Source organism: Cebus imitator, unplaced genomic scaffold, assembly GCF_001604975.1.
Source record: "Cebus imitator isolate Cc_AM_T3 unplaced genomic scaffold, Cebus_imitator-1.0 Scaffold45, whole genome shotgun sequence".
Taxonomy (NCBI): domain Eukaryota; kingdom Metazoa; phylum Chordata; class Mammalia; order Primates; family Cebidae; genus Cebus; species Cebus imitator.
Genome location: NW_016107360.1, coordinates 12,706,540 through 12,730,894, shown reverse-complemented (window position 1 = coordinate 12,730,894; position 24,355 = coordinate 12,706,540). Strand labels below are relative to the sequence as shown.

The 24,355-nt window shown below is 41.9% G+C and overlaps 1 protein-coding gene across 4 annotated transcripts in view; it reads right to left on the bottom strand.

Moving 5' to 3' along the window:
* CREB5 (cAMP responsive element binding protein 5) overlaps positions 1-24,355 on the bottom strand; it is a 421,520-nt gene that overhangs the window by 302,858 nt on the left and 94,307 nt on the right. For all 4 annotated transcript variants that reach the window (XM_037737933.1, XM_037737934.1, XM_037737932.1 and 1 more), the window contains one exon: positions 14,211-14,332. In XM_037737933.1, the coding sequence (XP_037593861.1) occupies positions 14,211-14,332 (122 nt within the window). The remainder of the gene's footprint in view (positions 1-14,210; positions 14,333-24,355) is intronic.

Below are 24,355 nucleotides of genomic sequence, written 5' to 3'. Positions count from 1 at the left end.
AGTGCAGTCAAGATATTTTCATGTGTTTGTCGAGGTCAAGCATGTCTTGACGTTCTGCAATGCTTCCAGCAGGCTTTTTTTAAGTAAATAATATTAAAATATATATGCACCCATGAAGAAATAGACAGGAAGAAGCAGTCTAAGTAGCAAGAAACACATGAATTTTTCAGCAGACAGCCCTATCTACTGGATCTGCAACTTCCCAGCTTTGTGACTTTTCAGCAAATTTTTTAAACTCTTAAGCTTCAACTTCTCATTGTAAAAAATGGGGGTAAAAACATCTATCTTCTAGGACTGCTATGATGATCGGGGGATAATATAAATAAAACTTCCAGAACAGCACCTGACAAATAGTAGGAGCCCAAGGAATGATGGCAAATTTTATTATTACTAGTTTATAATCTCAATTCCAATAATGTGGTATTATGTTTCCCCGCTATGTCTAAATGTGTATAAAACAGGCATTTCATTTTTCTCTCTCTTGGAAACTGTTAGAAAGAAACTAGGAGTCATATTAATACAACTCAACTGAATGTAATCCTATAGGATAAATTAACATCCTTCCCTAATACATTCTCCTGGCACACAAACTCTCTGTGCACTAAAAAAACAAACCTTCTGTATATGGTCAGAGACATCGTATTCTGTAGAAGTACCATGGAAGTGGTTTGAAGCATGCCAAGTGAGATTGGCATATACATGACTTCTCAGTAGAAGGTTTAAAAAAAAAGTCCAGTCATTTAGTAAAGGTATTTGCTGTTTTAAAATCTATTAAATACAGGGATTGAAGCAGTAGAAGGGTTATAAATAAACAATAAATCATGCAATTATTACTGTTTGAATTTTGGCAAGATAATAAAAAGAGCAGAGGTATAATCAGGAAATAATAGAAAAGACCTGCAAGGCACCCCTGCAATTAGTGATAAACAGAGCTTGGCTCAGAGTCGGAGCCCCAATATGGCTCTCATTAAAGAGCCTTGGGACCTGTTCTTGGGGCAGACCTCCGTGAGCCTGGGGAGAAGTGAGGTAACCAAAATGTCAGCACACACCCCCTTCCAACTTCAGATAATCTTTTCCTACAGTATTATAACCACCTGGGCTGAAATGACTACCTTATGCCAAGTGAGGACCAATCCATGGCCTTCCGAAACTCTAATTGAGATGTTTCCTGTTCTCAGCTTTTTTACTCTTTCCTTTATAATACCATAAACACACACACACACACACACACACACACACACACACGCGTATACACATGTGCACAGGCACACTTGCATGCACACACACACACACGCACTGTGCCATGGGCGCCTTTACTCATTTTTGCTTCTACCCCTTTCTTTCGCCTTCTTTTATTAATGGTACCTCTTAAGGAGATAAATGCTCCCACACAAGTGATACCACTTAAACAGATAAATAGTCCACACTGGAGAGACCCAGAGCACAGGAGAAAAACCCCGTCTTATTAGACTGGAAACAGACGCACTACATTAATGCAAAAAATCAGCATATGGTTCTAATAGGCTTTCTTAAAATGATTTATCAGCTGTGATTAAGCCCTCAACCAGCCTGTCTATCTTCATAAATAAAGCAAAAGTGCACCTTGCTCTAAAATGTATCTGCAGTATCTTATTACCCAGCCCTGTACGCTGCACTTCATTTACAACTCGGCTCTGGGGAGCCAAGAATTTGTGTGCAATCACAAAGTGTGTGCTCTGAAGAGACTGCCAAGATTTAGAACTCTTATCTCAGAGATAGTCTTTCTAAAAATCCATTACAATGAAGGCTTATTCCCTCTCTCTGTGCCACAGAGCTCAGCATTGCTGAAATATGAATAGGTAATTAAAAGGATATGCCTGATTTTACAGTCAGCGCAGTGACACAGAATCACCAAACAGCTGTTGGGAAGGGGATTTGGCCCTAGGAGCAAGTTACTTCTGCCAGGGAGTTGTAGGAAGTGGGGATCACTTCAAAAACCAGAGTTGGTCTCTTCCTTTCTACGGATAGGAAAGGAGAATGCAAATATTAGTAATCCTTGTTTGGACCTCATGCCCCGACTGGCTAATATGTCAAATGGTCTCAGTGACAAATGTGAAGGGAAGAGGCCTCTCAAAAGCCTGAAGGCAGGAGGATGAGGAGGACAAGTGCTTCTACTTGGAAACTAAGGAGGAGGAACTTGGCAAAAGTGTGTGAGCACAGCAAGTTATAAACTGATGTTTAAAAACTGACCTGAGTCAGCTAGTTCATACTGAAGGAACACGGCTCTACTGAAGTAGCACCGACTTAACCTTTGATGAAAAGCCAGTAATCTGGGCGGATGAGCTGAACCCCTACCACGATGCAACTAAACAAAGTATTTTAGTGGGTCAGTTCCTTTCAAGCCATTCCTAGCACACACCAAAGCACCACTCCTCCTCTCCCTTCTAACACCAAGTCATATGCAAAGATCAGAGACACACATATCCTTCTTTATGAGTTTCTCATCCATTTTCAGTTTGCTTTAAAGCACACATGTGAGCTCTCGGTGATTTTTTGTAACAACAACGCGTTGTTACGTGATTTAGTGATGTTTGTCTGGCATCCTGAGATTTTTGTCAAAGAGCAGTCAAATTTAAGAAGAGCAAAATGTAAAAGAGAAGATAATGCTGGGAATATTCCATCAGTGTTATTAACAGATGTTTTTCCTGTGGAACGCACCAGTACATTGCATGAGAAGTGCAGCACTGAGTACTTGTGGTCTACGACCGTTGCATTCAATTAGAAGGACTACTCTAATGAGGTCAAAGTAGCACCTCTCTCCCACCATCACAGACTGCACCCCCGGCCCTGGCCAGCTGTCCTACAATATGTGCCTCTGGTTGCAAGGAAGTCTGTGGGAGGGCATGTGTGTCTGGATCTGTGCAAATCCATTACCACCAAGAGTAAATCAACCCTAAGTTCACTCCCAGTTTATGGGCAAATCAGTCATACCATCTTCACAATCAAAGGGCAGTAGGTAGTTAAACATTGATAGCAAATATCTGCTAAAGTTAGTGTTGAACATTTCAGGCAACTTAGGTATAATCAGAATTCTGCCAGAACCTCCTAGAAATTGGCATGAAATTGTTCCCAAAGTCTAGATTCCCAACTTTGCCTAAAGCCCATACGCAGGTATGTGTGCATTGTTGTAATACAAATAAAGAAAAAATTGAGCAGAGATCTAGATTAAGGAATTATTTCCTTACTGTTGACATGCAGGAAAAGGACGCCTCTTTCAGGCAGCAATGTCACAACAGTGTTATTGTCTCTGTGAATGTGGAGTTCGGATTCCTGTACCCTGGTCACCTTTTTGGACACTTCCTATAGTCAACATCAGAAAGAATGTTCAAAGTGAGATCTTCTAGTGACAGATGAATCTAACAACCCCTACCCAGAAACCAGCTTTAATTTCTATTCTTCAGATCTCAACATATTCTAACGTCCTATGTTTAGAACTTCAAAGATGTCAAAAGGCCCATTTTACTGGTGAGAAAATAAAATCATGTGTGACTTTTAGAGAGCGATGGAACAGAGCTGATTTCTTGCCTTTGTCCTGAATTCAGACAACACTGCACGTCACACCCTCACAATCCACGTCGGGGCTAGTGTGGATAGCACAGGAAGTGTTCGGAGGCCACTTTCAGGTGGCCTGGCAGCATGAGGCAGGGAGCTCTTTGGCACAACATGCTGCGAAAGAGGTTGCCAGAATTCTGGGCCATCTTGTTTCTCTCTAGCCATTTGGGGAGCAACCAAGTGGGGCTACGAAGAAGCCCAGATTTCCTTACCCAAAGCTCTTGTTGCTTTGGTTAGAGAGCAATGGACAGGAATGCCTGGGCCAACCGTGCCCACAAATTCAGCAATAAGCTTACCTTCACAAATCCTCTGGGAAAGTTCCTAAGCTCTGTGCATAACAAATCATGCTGGGAGAAGGCAGCAAGGGGATGACTTCTTTAAGAGGCTGTGATTCAAAATGCCATCACCTGTAGTCAATCAGCCTGACATTCACACAAAACATGACTGCTTTTCTTCTTTGGGGAGGTGACTGCAGAGCCTGAATGAGCCCCCACCGAAACATAAAGCCCCCCAAAAAAGGCTGTGCCCAGCACCAACTCAGGCAGATTCGGTCAGCACTATGATCAACTTTCAAAAGTTTTCTTAGAACAGATGGTGTATTCTGCACGTACCTCAGATCTCAAGGACACCGCTGGCTGTAGCCACACTAAATACAAAATGTGAAGTCCTCACTTCACAGAGAGGACTGGGAAGCATGCTGCTCCCCAGCTCCCAGAGCCAGACAATGAAGGGAAAGCTTGCAGGTGGGACAGCCTGCTTCTAGCTTCAGAACTCTCAAATAATAGCTCAAATGTCGTCTTACAAATGTCATCATACACACTGGTCTTGCCTTGCCAGCCGCAAGTGAGTTCTATTAGCAAATGTGTGCTTAGAGGAGATGCTGAGAGTAAAATTCCTTTTGGAATTTTATTTCAATCAAGAGCCCAAGAAGAGGACTGGACTTGTCATCCAAAACAGGGTCACAAGTTCTAACAAACTGAACAGTAGCTTTGAATATCCCAGAAAGCAAAGCAGAGGGAAACCTAGTAACAGTCAAGCAGAGAAGCCCACAACAGATATCCCACAGGAGGAGCAAGTAGGTGGCTCTCTGCATGGCCACCCAGGGAAAACGGCCTAACTTCCTCTCCAACCCAACCAGCTTGTAAGCGCCATAAGGCTCACCAGAACAGCTAGTTCCAAAAAGTACACAAACATGGGTATCAGTAATTCGAGCTGGGAGGGGGCACCCTTTGATAAACTTTCCTAAGTCTTTGGACTTTGGTGGTACTTGGGCAAAGAATAAGGAAAATGGCCCTGCATGGTTCTGATGCTAACATCAGTCTTTGCACCACAGGTTTGAGTTGACAGCCAACATGCTGGAAATGCGGATGGGAGGAATGCTCGGAATTCCAGTTCCTGGCCTCAGACTTTTCAGTATGGAAATAACTTAACAACACACAAATGCTAGAGCAGAGTTCTCAGAGTAAATCACTCCCATACCTGCTGCTCGCTGCACTTAACGTTCACCTGGATTTATGAGATGATGGAGGCAGAGACGGTTTCTTGCAACTATTATATTATTTTCCTTTCCTCTTTTTACAATGTCAATTTTTTTTCATGTCTCTGTGAGGGGCCCGGGTAAGTGACTTAGCTACAGATGCTCACTGAGTCTATTATTTGGTCCAATTTCCAAATGTGAGTGCTGTTTTCTGCCTAGAACGGAAGCTTCATCTTTTAGTCATTTAGTTTTAATCTGGCCCAGAAAACAGATCTGTTTTCCCACATACCTTTGGGAGTATTAATGCAGGGCCTCACGGAGGACAGTGTGAGCTTTCTCTGCAGATGCAAAGGCCTCCTGAGCCCAGGTACACACCCCACTCTGCGCGCCTGTCTGGCACGTTAGAAATCCTGAATTACTCACAGCTGGAAACAGATTCATTCGGAGGAGAGTGTCCATTCGACGTTGTGATTCCATCTGGGTTAAGACCTTGAAATCCCAGCCTGGCTTGCCTGCCTTGGGACAGGTAAGAAGTGATTTAAACAAACTGAGAACCTGACCCAACCTGGAATTTTAAAAAATCACCCTGATGAGAAAGTTCCCTGCTGCTAAAAGCTCCCCTTTTCCCAGGCCTTAAAGCAGAGCTTCTTAATTGGTTTAGTGAGGATCATCCCAACCACCAGAATTCCCGTGGTGGACTAATTTTCAGCTACAGTGAGGCTGCCTGGTAGGAGGGCAGGGCAGGCCCAGCAAGTGGCCCTTCCAGGCGGCAGCTGAGCTGACAGTGCTTCCTACAGAGCTTCAGGGCTGCGCTGTGGTTTTGGCTGTTTTGGGTTTCTTTTTTCTGTCATGTTTTTTATTGCACCCACTTCAGTCCCAATGTTGTAGCACCAGGATCAGCTGACCACATGTTGCTGCAGTAAAATACAACATGATGCTGTGTTTATAAAATTTCCAATATATCCCCTTTTTATACCTACGATGTCCCACACCGACCTAACTTTTAACAATGAGAATATTTAGAGGAACTTTTTTTTAATCACAAAGAAAGCCAAACAGCTTCAACAACAATTGTTTCCCTCACTTTTTTTTTTTTTTTTAAGACAAGGTCTTGCTTGTCTTGATCATAGTTCACTGCAGCCTCGAACACCTGGGCTTAAGCAATCCTCCTGCCTCAGCCTCCCAAGCAGCTGGGACTATAGGTGTGGGCCACAAAGCCGGGCTGATTTTTTTATTTTCATTTTTAATACAGATGAGGTCTCACTATGTTGCCCAGGCTGGCTTTAAACTCCTGACCTCAACGGATCCTGTTAGCCCTTGGTCTCCCAAAGAGCTTGGATTTCAGGTGTAAGCCACCAAGCCTGGCCATACTTTTTTTTTTTTTCCGACTTTAAACATTTCTGTTAGTTTTCATTTTTAAAGAAGTGCATTCAGTTTTACAATAATACTTATTGCTAGGTATCTCTTTAAAGTTATGTTAAAGATCAAATAACCTTCTTGGAATTTGCAGCAAAAACCCAGTCGGAATTAAGAATGGTCTAGGCTTGAAGTCATAGAAATGGAAAATAAAGGGAACCGCTGAGGACTGTGTCTTAAGAAAGTTGATTGGACCTAGGGAGTGGAACAAAAGAGGGTGAGGGGCGGGAGCTGAGTCCCAGCGTGGGAGGTGAAACACGCCTCTGGCAGAAGCAGGGGAGTCGGGCATGGTGATGAGTTTATATGGAAAAGCCCTGGGTATGGCTTCAGGCCTGTTGAGTGAGGAATAGCAGTGGTATATTCAGCGGGAACATCAGTAACAGCTGGAGGCTAGAGACCAATATTTACGCCAACGCAGGGCTAGATGTACCAATAAAGGGATTATCTGGGTGGAGCTGACTGTCAAACTATGAGAATGTATGGGTTTTCTGAACAAAAGGTGTCAATAAAAACCACCTGAGAGTGGATACATTCAAAAGACAAGGAGGCAGAGCTGGACACCCAGAGAGGTCAGAGCAAGGCCAGGATGTTCCATATATACCACTGGCTCCCTTTTTGTCTCTCTGGACAGTTTATTTCTCTGAATTTCCAATGGAGAAAAATATTACTAGTGTAACCACTTACAACTATTCCCTGTTAACTGAAGGGGCCCAAATCCAATTATCATTAATAGCAGGTTTAATGGACATTAATCCATATCTGTACGTGAACATGAATATGCTTTCTGAATATGTAAGTCCTTTGATTATTACCATCCCCAGTCACAAGTGAACAGGAAATACTGGTACAAGAAAACACTATTTTACTCTGTAATATTTCCAACACAAATAGTCTTTCCCAAAATTAATGTCCAGCTTCCTCTAGCAATCAACATGATATAAATAAAAAAGGGTCCAAGCATTCTCCAGTCCTTCCTACTCTGCAGTGCCTCTGATGATAACACCTGCCACAGGCATGATGTGAATGCGTAACCTCCCTAATTCAGACTCCAGCCTCTGAAAACCTTGGACCAGTTCTCAAGAAGACATCAGATACAGATTTCTATCTCGCCAGAACAAATGTTGTTGTTTTGTTTATATTTGTCATAGCAAATATAAACAAAACCTGTGATTAAAAAATTAAATAATGAATACTGAACTCAGAGAACAATGAATTGTACCACAGGCTAGGAGATATTCATTGAAATTACTGTCACAACCACCTCCCCCCTTCAATTTGCCTGATAACACTGGTTGAAGACAGAGCCACCAGCTGCCAAATAAGCATCCAAAATTGGGTCCCCAGGCGCAAGAGGTAAAATAGCTTTTTCTTTACTGTAAAAGTTAGCTTGTAAGGACTCATCAATTAAGATCCAAATTACCTGAATATGCAAACTCATCAAGGGAGACAATGAACAAATATCTGTCCCCAGGTCAGTCAGTATTCCTCTAAGCTGTCAGCTTCCCGAGCTTCTCCTCATCTGCATCAAACGCTTAATATTGAGTGCTCACTCTCTGCAAGACAATGGACTGTGTATCCTGCTGCTTTCAGGATACCCTGACTTTTCACAGAAAAAAAAACAAATACAAACCAAAAATGAACTCCTATGAGTTGAAAAGAACTCCACGCCATTTTAAAGTTGAAGCAGAACCCGAGATCACATTCATTCACGTATATGGAAGTGAATACCAACTCTTAATAATCGCTGCTAAGATTGTACTCATTATTCCTGAATCCCAGTGACCTGAAACACATGAAATAGCTTCCAGTTTATCCACTGGTTTAGTCATTCCCCTGAGTGGGATGCAAAGATCAAGCCAAATTCCCTTCCAGCGTCAAATTCCACCAAAGATGACGGCATAATTTTAACCTATAAGTTGAACGTGATTTACATTTGTAGTATGCTGAAATGGGAGGACAAAAAAAATCCTTATAAGTCTAGGGTTTTCAGTCATTGGGGTGGTGGAAGAAAGAGGTTGTCATCTCCAATATCATTGTCAATGGGTGTTTCCTTTCAGTCATGCTGATAAAAAAAAATGGAAAGATCAAAAGAAGCCTCATCTACTAGGATTAAGCAAACATGGGGACATTTTCAAAACCTGGATAAAACCAAGTTTAGGTTTCAGAATATTCTTTTTCTCCAGACTTCTGGGGGAGGGAAGGATTGTTTTACACAAATATCAGAGAAGCAACATGTTAGCATAACCGGAAATGTGCAGCTGTTGCAAGTTTGCTTAACTTGGCATCTTTTATTTTTTTATCCAGCACCACTCATACCTTCCCCACTGAGCAGCGATGCTGGCTAGAGGCTGATGGGCACAAGACAGTGTAAGAAGGCAAAGTGCCTCTCTCTCTGTACCTTCTTGCCCCAAGTAATGGGTGGCATCGGGTAACGTGATTTCCAAGTATAGCATTTAATCAGATTAAACGGCCTGCTTTGGTGAGCTAAGGCTGACCCTGCCATGCCCTGTTCTGTGACTCCTGTTGAGCTGGGATCCAAGATCTTAAGATTGTAGCTTGTCCCTTGTCCCATGTGTTAAACAGTCAATACTCTCTGGGGATGGACTTCACTTTTAATCGTTTTGGTAGGAATTCTAGAGCATGGAAATGTCCTAATTTGCTATTGCTGCATCAGCATAATGAGTCTGATTTCAGTCCTATGGGAGAGTAACGACACTTTGCCCTTATACACCACACTTTTCATCTTCAGGGTCCTTAACCACGTTAGGCTGTAATGTTATATTTCTCCTAGCAAGACAAAGGAGTTCATTTCCAGTCCCTTCGATTACACTTCCTTCCTTACACACACCCCCACACCCATACCCCCATACCCATACCCCCCCCCCCCCCCACACACACACACACACACACACACACACACACACAGTTATTATATGATGAAACTATTTCCCATCTCCTAGATGTGCATTATGCAATTCCTTTTTTTTTTAAGTCATTAAACTTAAAAGGAAAATTCACCCGCCTCTTTTCTGTTTTATTTCCTCTAACATGGAACACAAAATCAACATGCTGGTTGTCCATTCAACATGTATGCTAGGGCTGGGCTTCCCTACTTGACTTCATTCTTCATACCTCATGGTCTAGTGACTCCCAAATGTGCATCTCTAGGCTGGTCTTCTTCCCTGAATACCAGACCTATATATCCATCTGCTGATCCAGTATCTCCACTTAGCAAATCTAAACAGAAACCCCCAATTTTCCCTTAAACGCACTCCTCCCACAGGCACTCCCATCCTTCCGTTGCTCAGGCCAAACACCCGTGTTTATCTTTGGTCTTGCTCCTTCTACTACTCCCCAGTCTAATCCATCAGCAAATCCTGTTGGCTCGCTCTTCAAAATGTATTCAGAATCTAGCCACTGCCTCCACCTCCACCTTGAGCCAACCTGCTACCATCTCAAATCTAGATTCTTTCAATAGCCAATCAACAGCTCTCTCTCTCTCTCTCTCTCTCTCTGTCTCTCAGCCACTGCCCTTCAATAGTTTGCATTCAGTTCTGCAGCCAAAGTGATCTTTCTAAGACGTAACTCAGATCTTCTCACTCCTCTGCTCAAAACTGTCCTGGCCAAGCATGGTGGCTCACATCAGTCATCCCAGCACTTTGGGAGGTGAGGCAGGCAGATCACTTGAGTCCAGAAGTTTCAGTCGGGCTTAGACAACGCAGTAAAACTCCTAAAACCCCATCATTACAAAAAATACAAAAATGAGTGGGAGATGGTGGTGGTTACCTGTAGTCTCAGCTACTTGGGAGGCTCAGGTGGGAGGATCACCCAAGCCCAAAAGGTCGAGGCTGCAGTGAGCCAAGATTGCACCACCACACTCTAGCCTGGGCAACAGGGTGAGAACCTGTCTCAAAAAAACAAACAAAAAACTGTCCTATAGTTTCCCATCTCACTCAGTTAAAGCCAAAGCCCCTTAAGTGGTATACAGGGCCCCCCAGGATCTGTTCCCCCAGACCCAGCTCTCTAAGTTTACTACACCCGCTTTGGTCTCTTTGTAATTCCTCCAACACAGAGCATCCTCCAGCCTCAGGCCTTTGCACCCATGTGCTTTCAGCCTGGAATATTCTTCTCCCCACTGTGTACCTGGTTCAGGCTTCCTCCCACTTCGGGTCTCTGCTTGCACATCTACTAACCAGCGATGCCTGTCTGACCACTCCCAGCATGCCCTGCATGCCTTCCCTGCTACATCTTTCTCCATCACACTTATCACCATCTGACATGCTATACTTCTTTTTTTTCACATATTGTTGTCTTGCCCCCTAGAGGTAAGCTACATGAAGGCAGGTATTTTTGTTTTTTTCTCATCATCTTTATTCAGTGGTATATTCAACAATGCCTTGGACAGTGCCTGCCATGTGGTGACCACTTGAAAATATTTCTTGAGTAAAAAATGATGAACAAAAGTTTCTTATATGTTTCAGGACATGAACTAGGATGAGTCCTAAGCCACTGGCAAGTTGAGATTTATGATCCCTGATAGTGAATTTCAACATGCTTTTCTAAGGGGAAACAATTCTCTTATTAAAGATTTATGAGGCTATAAGCTTATAGTAATGTGGAAGTTGAGGCAATTGTGGAACGTGCTGTCTGCTATCCATGGTATTAATACAGATACTGAGGCCCTTTGCCAGTGGACATAAGCTGCTTACAGCCTACACTGATTCTATGTACACATTGGGATGCTCTTGGGAAAAGATGCTGGGATTAGAGACAATCTGTATAACAGACTTTTCCCCAACGAACAGCCACATGGGCCAAGTAGAGATCAATTCTCTATGTGCTTTTTAACCGAATTTTCTAGACCAACTGCAGCTAGAAGTTTAAAGACAGTGTGCAGAACCAGCCCTATCTTTCCAATATTTTTGCATAAGACACATAGAATGTTCAAGCAAGAACCTTTTTTAGTCAAATGCTCCAGATAAATTAATCCATCTTCCACTTTACTAAAACTTAATGAGGAACCAATGCAAGTCTAAAGACTCAAAGGAAGAGAAATCAGAAGAGAACTAGAGATGTAGAATTAAAAAGAAATAATGGTCTGAATGTAGACCAAAAGGAAAAAGAAGAGACTACTAAAAAATGGTAAGATAGGCACTGAATAAGAACCTGTGTTTCTGCTTTTTCAGGCAGGGAAAGAGGAGCTGGGGTGGCAGGATGCTAAGGATGTTGACAGCTGGAAAAACAAGCTCAAAGGGGTAGGTGAAGGAATATTGTCAGGTGGGGGAGCCTTACTTCTACTCCTCATTTCCCTGCCCTGTGACTTCCAAAGAAATGCCAGATCAGAAGCCACCAACACAGCCCTCTTTGTCGTCAGAGGAGTCACTGTGCTTTAGATCTCAAGAGGATGCCCTCTTGTGTAACCATGGCCACTGTGGCTGGATTTGGCCCCTGTGGTTTGAATGAGGCAAAGAAAGAAGAAGCCTCAACAGCATGGATATTCTCGAGTTTCCCATGCATGCAAGTGAGGCTGGGACATGAGACAGTGGTGTCCTGAGACACTGGCCCCAGACCGTGGGGAGGCTGGCTGCAGGGTTCCCCACCCACACACCTATCATGAAAGCATCACATGGCTATGAGCAACACTTAAAAGAGAGAAAATAACATGTTTCTACAGCTGCAATAGTTCCTTTTCTTACTTTGGTTGCTTAATAATTTTAATTTTTAAAGTTTAATTATACTCTTTTTCAATGCACAAGAAATTTAAAGCAAGTCATGAAACATGTATAGCATGACAATTTTTTTTTTTTTAATTTAAAATCAGAACCAGAGACAACATAAACTAGAACTGAAAGTCTGGTCTAGGGAGGAAGTAAAACATGCTTGTCACAATGTTCGAAAAAGTTCTCAAAGTTTAGCTGTAAACTTGGCTTTGTGTTAACCTAGCAGTCAAAGCGAAAAGAGAAACAGAACCAGCTACAAGATTCTCATGTCCATGAGGAGAAAAATATTTCAGTTCCTCAGGGGAAGCAAACCATTTCCTGGAATTCAGATCTGCAAGAATTTCCTCACACAGGGCTTCATGTAAGAAATCATGAATAATGCAATGGAGAATATCTAAAACCACACCCCAACAATAGGCTTCATGAAACTGTTCTTGGAAAAATGTCTTCAGTAAAAATCTAGGGCACACACTTCAGGTAAAACCATTCTATCAGAAATGAACACAATATGGACAAAATACACATCTTTCTTGTAGTTCAGTTTATTCTAAGAAGTTCATTCCTCAAGATAGGCAAAGCTGGCTTAATTCCTTAATCTTCACATACATATGTCTACCAAAAAACTTAAATTTATTATTCAACCAAAGGCAGTTGACTAGATGAGAATTTCTTCCTCCCTCACACACTATTTTCATGGTTTAAAAAATACATATTTCTGTTGCAACAAAATACAGAATCATGTCATTTATTTTTATTGAGTTAATTTTTTAAAGTGCTCAGAACTTTATTATTTGGCTGGCAAATAATAGTTGTGGTATAAGTGCTTGTTTAACAAAGAAAAAAGGCACTTCATATCATGCAATAGGGAGTAGAGGAGTCAAGCATAAATGACAAATTAATTATAAACAAATAAAATAAGTTAACTGAGATTTTATACTCCTCTTCTAAGTATCACCTATTTTCATGGATTTTCCTAAAGCTGTACAGGCTGAATACAAGCTCTTGACTATTATGACATGAGAATGTGACAGAAAAAGTCTGGTGGAGGGGGGATTATAATAATTTCACATAGACTAGGACAAAAAGGCTTTGAAACACTTAGAGAAATATCAGAACCTTTTAAAATTTCTTTTCCGGATGGAACAGCTGGACTCAGAATTCATTCCTACCTAACTGGTCTTCCTTTCAATCACCTTTCACATTTTGAATTTCTGTTCACAGACTGTATCTAATTTGTTGCTTAATACAATGTGGGTATTCAATAATGCTTTAGAGTAACGATGAACAAAATACCAAAAAGCCTCCTCATCACAATGGTTTGTGACCACCATCCCCTTTCCTTAATCTTGTAAAGTGATTTTAAATTTCAGCACATTCCCACAAAAACTGAATATATTCCGAAGGGTTTCATAAAGTAAATTTCCTATGTGTTTAAGAACAAATGATTCACACTTATACCTAACCTGTTTGTCTCTGCAACAGCAGATGTTCAATACTAGGACAAGGTAATATGACCAGGTAGTAATTATGAATCTGGTGCAGAATGAACAGAAAGATTATCAAAAGCAGACAGTTACAACATGGGCCGAAATCCATAGAAATCCCCTCTTCCACCATGAAGATTACTCACCTGTTCTCTTACCCAGTGGCTCTAGTCATCTGTACTCAAGGCCCACATAAGGTTTGCTCTTAAATACTTAGCAAAGTAAAACAACTCATTGAGAATAGAAAAAAATCTGTAAATTTGACTTGGGTTCAAGAATCTGAATTTTTTTTGCTAGAATTTTGTATTTCAGGTACCTATTTTTCACATGATTATCTAGCTTTAAATTCTGCCATAATCAAGGAATAATCATTTTTTTAAAAAACATTAGACAAATATTCACAAATGGCTAAAATACTCCTTCAAGGCCACATCAACACAATCTGCAGTGCAGCGCCACCTAGTTTTCTCATGGAAGTTTCTAGCAGGACACCTCTCAAGGCATCCATCCAAGCAAACCTACCCGCTTGCTGCTCTCCTCCTCCTGGGCCTTCCTGAACTCGTGCTCCAGAGAGCAGTCCAGCTCGCTAAAGAGGCCCACCTCCTCGCAGTTCTTCAGGAATCTCGTTGGGGTCGGAGTTTGATCTGAAAACAGAGTCCGAGAGACCATAAATGAGTTTTTTTTTCTCAAAAACCAGTAGCAAGCATGAGCTAGGTTAGGTAATCCCCTCCCCTTGCCTTAATTAAAATGTCCACTAGCCATCCACAGTCTCTCAGCCCTTTAAATAACATGACAATATGCAAGAAAATAAAACCATAAATTCTGAAGCAGGAGTACAGTGGGCAGAAGGCTGTAGTCTACAAGGGCTTGCCGAATTCCCACTGGACAACTTCAAGAGGTCTCATCCTCCACTTGTCTGGAGTCTGTATCATCTGAGTACACACACAAACATGTGGAATGACCCTTTTTATTTTAAACTTGAAAAATAAAACGATTTCGCTAAAATAAGGCCAAAAAATCTAACCCAGTGTTAAGCCTGACTTCAGGGGGCTGAAAAGAAAAAGGATTTTGCAAATTCTTACAGTAAACAACGAGGAAGAAACAAGCATGTTAATTCCTTCTTCTTAATGGAGAAAGAAAACTTAACAATCCTATCTCTCTTTCCAAAAATCATAGCAGGATGATAAAAGGCTCCAAGTCAAACACATTCAGCTTACATCCTTTAAAAATGTCATTATTAATTTTATTTTCCTTTGCTATAGCCAAAAAAATGTTCTGAGAATGCTCTTTAAAAGGAAAGGAATTTCTTTCATATTTTTGACTTTCTAGAGAGCTTACCACTTAGAAAACTGAAGGAGCTGAAGCTACTATTTGTAGCTTAATATTTATGCAGAATTTGAAGTTTATGAAATATTTTCATACAATTCTTGAGAATCGAGATCTCACAAGATTATGTTAAATAGAAGGCAAGTAGGGTAGAACTGCACTTTTGTAGTCACTGAGTACAATCATCTTCCTTGGTGAAGATGTACTTGAGTTGAGACATAAAATTGTATAAATGGTCTTTTCTCAGAAACAGATATTAGAACCAGAAAGGACCATGGAAGAAAGCCTAACCCAGCCAAATTTTTGCAGATCAGAAGAACAGAGGCCCAGAGTGATGAACAGTCTTGCTCAAGGTCTCCCAGGTAGATAGGGGAGACACCATGATTATAACCAAGGCCTCAATGCTATTTCCACTGTGTACATGTATTATTCCCACCTAAGCCTATAACAGACTCTGCTAGATTGATATCGCATTTTCCCAACTTGATCTACACTCAGTCTCAAAATTTCTGCATAGTTCTCTAAGTCATTAACCAGTCAACCGAAGATGTGTCCTCAAGTTGAAACACATTTGCCATTCCTGCATTCTTTCATAAATTCCTATAAGAAAGTAGAATTCTATTTACTTTTCTAAATCATACAGAGAATATTTAAGCCCAGTAAATCAGTAAATTGTCTGATTCAAAGAATATCTTAATACCCATGAAGCAGAAAATGCTGTAATATCCCCCATCGAATCGGCCCTTTAGAGGAAATGTCTCTTGACTCCCTATGGGCAAGGAACTTTCAGCACCCAAATGGCTGACTTGGATTCCATGCAATAAAATCCCCATCTGCACTTTTTCCCGTTCTTGACCTGATCTCCAAGATACTGAGCTCCTTCCATTTCACAGAGAGCATACCACGGCTGTTCGTCAATTTGGCATTACAGATAAGGGATGTGTGAAAGAGTGGGTTTTTTAAAAAAACATTTTATCAACAATTAATTTACTAAGAGGCACACATATACTCCTAGGTCCCTAACAATATAACTATTGTGTGTTTATAGAAAAAAAATTAACATTTATGCAGCATTTTGCAATTTACAAACATTTTCACCCACATTGTCTAGAATCTAGATCTTGCCTGATTCTATGAGGTAGAAGGGTAGATACTATTTTGTAAATGAAGAAAAATAAAAACATAAATGAAGAAACAAGTTTCCTTGCACAAGGTCACACAATTTGTAACCATCTTCTCACCACTAAGTCCTCTCTTACCTTCAGATATGATTCCTTTTTGATCTAAATTCAGTGCTTTGCCCTCCCTGATCCAAAGGGCTCTTTTGTATATATAGAAGACAATTTTGACATCCCAGAAATCTAGATTTGAGAATAGTATAATATGGGGGAATTTACTTACATTCTCTGGACTTCATATTCCTCATCTTTCAAATAAATTTCTAAAGCTGCAGGATTCTATAAATCCTAAAATCACCACATAATGGGTTAGCTTTTAAAAGTCACTATCGATAGGCCAAAGAAATATGTGACTATTTAAAGGACAGTCAAATGGAAACATAATTAACAGCTGGAAGTTTGATGCTAATAGGTCAGAGGCAAGAGCTAGCTATACAGGGCTAGCTACACAGAGGCAAGGGCTAGAGTTTTCTGAATAGCAGGTGTATAGACAAGATCTGAGAGTGAAAATAAAAGGGTGTGTGTGTGTGTGTGTGTGTGTGCACGTGCATATGCACATACGTATTCTTTTATTTATTGGGTGTTTATAGCATGCTAGGTATGGTGCTAAGGGCTTTGCATATGCTGTCTCATTAGTTTTTACACCAACCACAATAGGTAAAAATTTATTTTTCTGTTTTACATATGAAAAAACTGAGACTTGTCCCAGGCCTGATTTGGAAATTGTGTCATATAATTTGATTGGTAATTGATAATCCTAACAACTCTTGGTTCTTTTGAAATATTTTTGATTCATTCATATCCCTCACCAATAGAACTGCATTACAATTCTACTGATTCTCCAATCTTACGGGAACAGTTTTGCAGTTAAAAAAACCTGAGAAACCATCACATAAGAGAACTGAAATGTTAAACCACCCATCATCAGTAGGAATTGAGTTCGCCAGTTTTTAAGCTTTCTTTTATTCTTTGATGCTTCTTTTTTGGAGATTCAGAAGTTGAGGGCCATGATTCATAGAGAGGTAAAGAGAACAGTCATCCTAGCAGCCCCTCTCACACTCCCGAACTCCGAGATGAGGTCATGAGATGGTCCATGAAATTGAATTCGGGCTGGCATGAGAGAGGCCAAGCCCCAAGCAAAGTTGGGAGATGTTTTCTGTCTGCTCTTTAAAAAAAATTATTCTCAGATGCTAGCAAACACCTACACACATGAACAAAGGAGGTTGTGGGAAGATGGCACAGGCATGGCATTGACACAGTCCAGCATCACCAGCCTCATCGGCCACAGGGAAATGAAAGCTCTGGGGCCAGGGGAGCCACAGGCAGCAAAGACAACTGCTTCCCTCCCACTCCCAGAGCAAAAGAATCAGAAGAACGTCCCAGGGCTGTCACCAAATATGATTTTCTTTGCTATAGAATATAGTTAGAGAAAAGCAAAGTTGATATCCACATTTGGAACAGATAAGGCACACTGTCCCGAATTTTTAATTCATTTTCTTTTTGTGAGTGAGCTATTCTTTCTAGTTTCAACAAGAACCAGAAAATGGGGCTTAACTTTTGTTTTAACATTTATGAGAATTAATACAAGGTCTCCAGTTATCTTTGATCTCACATGGTACCAGTTCCAAGTAAGCCAGAAAATGTGCAGATGTTAAAAAAGGGGACAGCTAAATCTATCAGCACAGGAATGCCTTGTCAAATAACTATTTCTGCTGAAATTAGACCTGAAGGTGGTGGGCCATAAATTAAAATTCTTGTAAATCACACCTTACTTAAAGCCAAGAGCATGCACCCGTCAGCTCCAGCACCAGCGACTTCTAGATGCTGAATAATAAGGGTGGATGCTTCATTGGTGGATAATACCTAAGGTGTGCTCATTGAGTAGTGATAGGAGGCACTTGGAGGGCTTCAAAGAACTGGTTTCAATAAGACCTCAGAGCTAAGAGGATTATTTAAGGCCTTCCACTCACTGTTCCTTGACTGCTTCAACTACAGTGAGGCCCATCTGAATGAGAGAAGGGAATAACCCCAATCTCAAACCAAATTAAAAACAAATAACTTTTGAGTTTGAGAGCTGAAAGTTGTTTTTGTTGTTATTGCTTTTGTAAATCTGAAGTGGTGCTGCCTAAACACCTGTGAGTTACCCTCTCCAGAGAGTTTGCAAATAATGCATCAGGTTCCCAGGAGACCCAAGCACCAGGGCAAGTGCAAGTAGGAACTCTTACCCACTTCTCTCACTGTCTCACATATCCTTGGGGATTTCATTGGCAGAAAGATTGGCACCGAAACGAGTTTAAAAAATCCTCCTTTGCAACATTTGTCTTATTTCGGTATCTAGGTCCCTTGCTGAGTCGGTTTGCTGAAAAAAGAATTCCATGCCTTTTCATGGAATCACTGCCTCTGTAAATTGGTAGGTACGGGATACTTGACTTGCAGAGACTACTTGTGGATCAATCCAGCAGAGTGCTACAAAATTGGCCTTATGAATTAGGAATTATCCCTCAGTCACATCACCAGCTGGGCAGACCAGCACATGGCTAAATGCAGGTACGACTCTCAACACTTCTTATCAGTTCATTGTCTGTCTAGCATCAACAGCTTCAGCCCCTCAAGTGCCATTATTCCAACATAAGACTAAATGACAAGAAAAACACTAAATTCTGAACTCTGATTCTTCTTTTAAAAAGTGTTTAGTCTGCTCTACATTTAATAATAGATTGCTACTCTATTTCCTTTCAGAGCAGCATTTGAGTTATGTGTTTGCCTGTTTCATTTTCCTCAATGGTAAAAAAGGCAAAGTGACAAGTCACACCAATTTTAAAAAGAAAAGAAAGGAAAATTGAGGGGTCTTATCATATACCAGAAAAGAACATTAATTTCCTAAGCAAAATTTTCTTTCCTGTTGGTCTGATATTCTCAATTGTGGCATTACTAAAGGCCTAGGTATAATAATGTTACATCATATGGTATGAAACTGATAGTGGCTAGTAATACTATAAAAACCCTCATTAGTTGTAATAAAGGTTAGTTTGAATTAGTGGCCAGTCTAATTACAGGATATTCTTTAAGGGCAATGCATTTTTATTATTTGCATGACTCAGATTCAATGAAAACAAAAAAAATGTGGCCTAATGGAATTCCTCAAGAGTGCCATCCAAATCAATGTAGAAAAACTGGAAATTATATCTTTTTAGTAGAGAGTTCTCAAAAAAGGTATTTTTCTTAGGTATTTTTGATATTATTTTATTGGTTACATTTATCTTATAAATTTTTCAGCAAATGCTTTCTTTAAAGTACTCCAACTTAGTCCCTAACTACATTTTAATAAAGTCCTAATTTAAGAGAATTTACATTAAATGAATTCTATTATACATAATCCTTTCTAAGAGCGATAACCAATAACAACTCACAGAATTCCATGAAATTTTAGACCTCTTTGAAATATATGTCCCTTTTATTGAGTGTGAATGTATATTAGGAGTCTCTCAGTAACACTGATGTTACTATTTCCCTGCATCCATCCCGAAAGGCAGTGCTGCCATAGGACAAACCAAAGCAAACCTGGTTTTAACCAATAGACGTGGAATGCTTAAAAACCATCCTGGGCAACACAGTGAAGCCCCATTTCTACTAAAAATACAAAAATTAGCTGGGTGTGGTGGTGGGCGCCTGTTATCCCAGCTACTTGGGAGGCTGAGGCAGGAGAATTGCTTGAACCCAGGAGGCAGAGGTTGCAGTGAGCTGAGATCACGGCACAGTACTCCAGACTGGGTGACAGAACTAGACCCCATCTCAAAAACAAAAAACAAAAAACATCCTGGCCAGGGTGATCCAGGTCAGTGGGGAGATGGGACGCAGTTCACACTCCAGGCTCATATGTTGGGGATCCGTTAATTGCCAAGATAGAGAACTGCTGGACTAGACGTACTTCCAAGTGCCTGTGAGTCCATTAGACAATGCTCTGACAAAGGCATCTCTTACAACATATGCTCCACTAGTTCCAAAAGACATCGTTTTAGATTTAAAGTAACCAATTATATATTCCACACCTACTCATGATCAACCATGAGCTACCCCAAGTATTCCAGCCATAATCAAGCCACAATTTCAATTTGCTTTACTGAGGCTAAGCTAGTCAGAAGGGTTATTAACACCATGAGATCAAGTCTCTGCTGGTGGAGTGAACTAGTGGACCCAAGGAAAGATGCCCTGAATAGCAGAAGCTAATGCTTAACTTTCCACCAAGTCCCTGATTGCCTGATATTTCTAAACACTTAGTCAAAGGGGACTGGTTTCCAGGTAGAACAAAGACTGCAAGTAAGGTTTTCATATAAAAAAGAATATTGCAGAGCCAGGCCTCCAAAGGATTCAGGAGAATTATTCAAAATTCCATTTTGCTAGACCAGCTAACAACATGAACAAGAAACAGGCAACTCCTATAAATGACAATAGCACTTCCATTCTATTTGTCACAATGGATGAGACAATCTGATTTTAAACCCCAACTCTTTGTTCTTTGCAATGCTCATGTGTTAGACGAATCTCCTAAAAGCTTTTGATTCTTTTCTCCATTGGATGACTATTCAAGAGATAACAACAATATAAGAAAAAGTATTTCATAGATTTATAGCCAAACATACGTCTGAGACCAAAACGTGTTTTTAGCATGTATAGCTCACACATCTAGGTGCATGGTAAGAAAATTACAGATATATATGGCCTTGGAGCAAACTACTTATTCCTTTGATCTTGTTTCCTCATATATATATAAAAAAAAAAAAGCAGTAATGATTAAATGACCTAAAGTATGTACAGCACAGGGTGCCATGACTGGTGTAAGGGAAGGCAATAAATGGTAGCTAGTATTGTTACCATGCTGCCCTCTGGTGCAAGCCGTCTCTCCCACCCTCTGTCCCATAAAGATCCAATTAATTCACACAGTGGGAAGTTACTATATACCTTTACTATCAATGGAATTGCCAGGAAGAAGAGGTAAGTATGGGTCGTGTGTGTGTGTGTGTGTACACACGCGTGCATGTGTGTGTGATTTACTCAGTTTTTATAATATCCTAACTCATTCTAAAAACAATTTGGAGGCTGACATGATTTTCAGCCTCAGCCCTCCTGCACCTAGGTAAATAAACAGCCATGTTGCTCATACAAAGCCTGTTTGGGGTCTCTTCATTCAAAGCACACATTTTAACATTTGGTGCCGGCAACCTGGGACAGGGATTCTCCTTTAGGGAGACCAGCCCTCTGTCCCTGCTCCCCTTCTGGGAAGAGACCCACCTGAGACCTCAATACATCAGACAAGACCAGCAGCTCACACTTAGCATGTGGAACAGCTCTCCCGCCACCTTCACATCAGGTAAGCAGTCTCTGCCTCTTTCTCTCTGTTTTCCTTTAGAGAAGGGGAGACAAGCCTCTCCCCTCTCTCTCTCTTTCCCTTTAGAGAACAGGAGACAAGTCTCTCTCCGCCCCCCCTCTTTTCCTTCAAATTCCAAGGAGACAAGTCTCTCCCTGTTTCTCTCTTTTCCTTTAAATCTTTCTCCTTCTAGTAGAGACGAAGAGACACTCTTTATCCATGTGGAGCCGGAGGAGCCAAGTCTCTCCCTCTCACTCAGAAACTCCAACCTCAGTCACAGATTCAGGAAGACAAGACTCTTCCCTTGGTAACTGATCAATTGCGGGGATGCCTGCCTTGATCACTCACCCACGTTACAGCCCAGGAATCAGTCAGGGATGCCTACTGCAAAACTGGTAGCTGCTGACTCCTTCTCCTAGTCTCTACTCCTTTATTTAAAACTTACCTTCTTCACCGGGGCAATATTCTGCCCTCTATTCCTCTGTCTTCACCTCTAGGCTGCATCCTAAAAAGCTAAAACCTCTTCATCTGTCCCCGATCTGAAACCTAAATGTCTCTGTAACACCACCTGGCCTCAATACAAATTAAACAATAATTCCAAATGGCCAGAAAACAGCACTTTCAATTTTTCTATTCTGCAAGACCTAGACAACTTTTGTCAACAAATGGGCAAATGGTCTAAGGTGCCGGACGTCCAGGCACTTTTTTTACACTCTAATCCCTCCCTCATCTCTGCTCCTTCTCTCCCTTCCGTCCACCCCTCCTGCCCCCGCCAGTAACCAGAATCCTCCTTGTCCATCAACCCTTCCAAACTTTCTCCTCCCGCCTGTCCGAACCAGGCCCAATCCCCACCCCTCAGAGCCTCCCTCCTCTTCCTCTGCCCACAACCCACCTTCTTATGTCCCTCTTGTCACCGCCCCACCTCATATGCGGTCAGGCTTACAGTTTCATCCTGCGGCTAACTTCTCTCACCCATACCCAACAAGTCCTCCTTCGAGAGGTGACTGAAGCCAAAGGCACAGTTAGGATGTATGTTCCTTTCTCTTTATCTGACCTTTCCCAAATCAGCCAATGGTTAGGCTCCTTTTCATCAGATCCTCCAATGCTTAGCCCCGTCCTGTAACCTCACTGGAGGAACTTAAATGTCATCTTTACTTCTCTCACCCATGAAGAACGCTTAATATGCATTTTATCACCCAATCAGCATGACATTACAAAAGCTACAGAAATTAGAATCTGGCCTTCAAACCCCACAACAGGAATTCATCAACCTTGCTTTAAGGTGTTCAAAAATGGGGAAAAAGCTGCCCGGCGGCAGCACATCTCAGAACTACAGATGCTTGCCTCTGCCGTAAGACAAACCCCAGCCACACTACCGGCACACAAAGACTTCAAAGTGCCCAGGCTGCAATGTCTAGCGGCTCCTCCTGGACCTTGCTTCAAGCGTCAGAAACCTGGACACTGGGCCAAGGAATGCCCACAGCCCGGGATTCCTCCTAAGCCCTGCCTCGTCTGTGCAAGACCCCATGGAAAGTTGGACTGTCTGACTCATGTCGCTGCTCCCAGAGCTCCAACCCAAAGCTCCTGGACCAAATCCTTTCCAGATCTCCTTGGCTTGGCAGCTGAAGACTGATGCTGCCCAAACATCTCGGAGGCCCCCTGGACCGCCACGGATGCCAAGCTTTGGGTAACTCTTACAGTGGAGGGAAAGTCCATCCCCTTCTTAATCAGCACGGAAGCCACCCACTCCACGCTGCCTTCCTTTCAAGGACCTGTCTCCTCGGCCTCATAACTGTTGTGGGAATTGACGGCAAGGGCTCCGGGCCTCTCAAAACTCCCCAAGTCTGGTGTCATTTAGGCCAGCACGCCTTTCCATGTTCTTTTCTAATTATCCCCTTGTCCAGTTCCCCTGTTAGATATCCTGGTACAATTGCCTGCCTCCTTAACTATTCCAGGGCTACAGCCACGCCTCATGCCACCCTCCTCCCTGCACCTGTGCCTCCCTCAGTAGCTCCCCCCAACCTTAACCCTAGGGTGCGGGACACCACCTCCCCATTGTTGCTGACTACAACATGGACTTTCAATGCCCACTAACTCTCCAAGACCTCCGCCTCATCACTCAGATTGTACTTCCCATCCGCCTGGTTAAACCAAACCCCTACCCCCTATCTTCCATACCCCCTTCCACAACCCACTGTTATCTCAAAAACGCTTTTTTCTAAAGCCCAAATTTCTTCCCCATTCATTACCTATCTCGGTAATGTATACCCATCATCTTTCGCCAGCATACCACGCTCTCCCTGCCAACTGTATCCAGCTGATTTCCCAAACCCCAACCCCAGCCACTAAACAAAAGCTTTTCTCCTTCCTAGGCGTTGTAGGATACTTCCACCTCTGGATACCAGGTTTTGCCCCCACTGACCAAACCACTTTATAAACTTCCCAAAAAAAAAAATTTAGCTGACCCCACAGACCAAAAATCCTTCCCCCATTCTTCCTTTCCTTCTCTAAAAAAGGCCTTAGAGACTGCTCCTACTTTAGCTCCCCAACTCCTCTCAACCCTTCTCTCCCTACACAGCAGAAATAAAAGCCTGTGTCATAGGAATTCTTGCACAGGAGCCAGGCCCAGGGCCTGCAGCCTTTTTTTTTTTTTTTTTTTGAGACGGAATTTCGCTCTTGTTACCCAGGCTGGAGTGCAATGGTGCGATCTCGGCTCACCGCAACCTCCGCCTCCCAGGTTCAGGCAATTCTCCTGCCCCAGCCTCCTGAGTCGCTGGGATTACAGGCACGTGCCACCA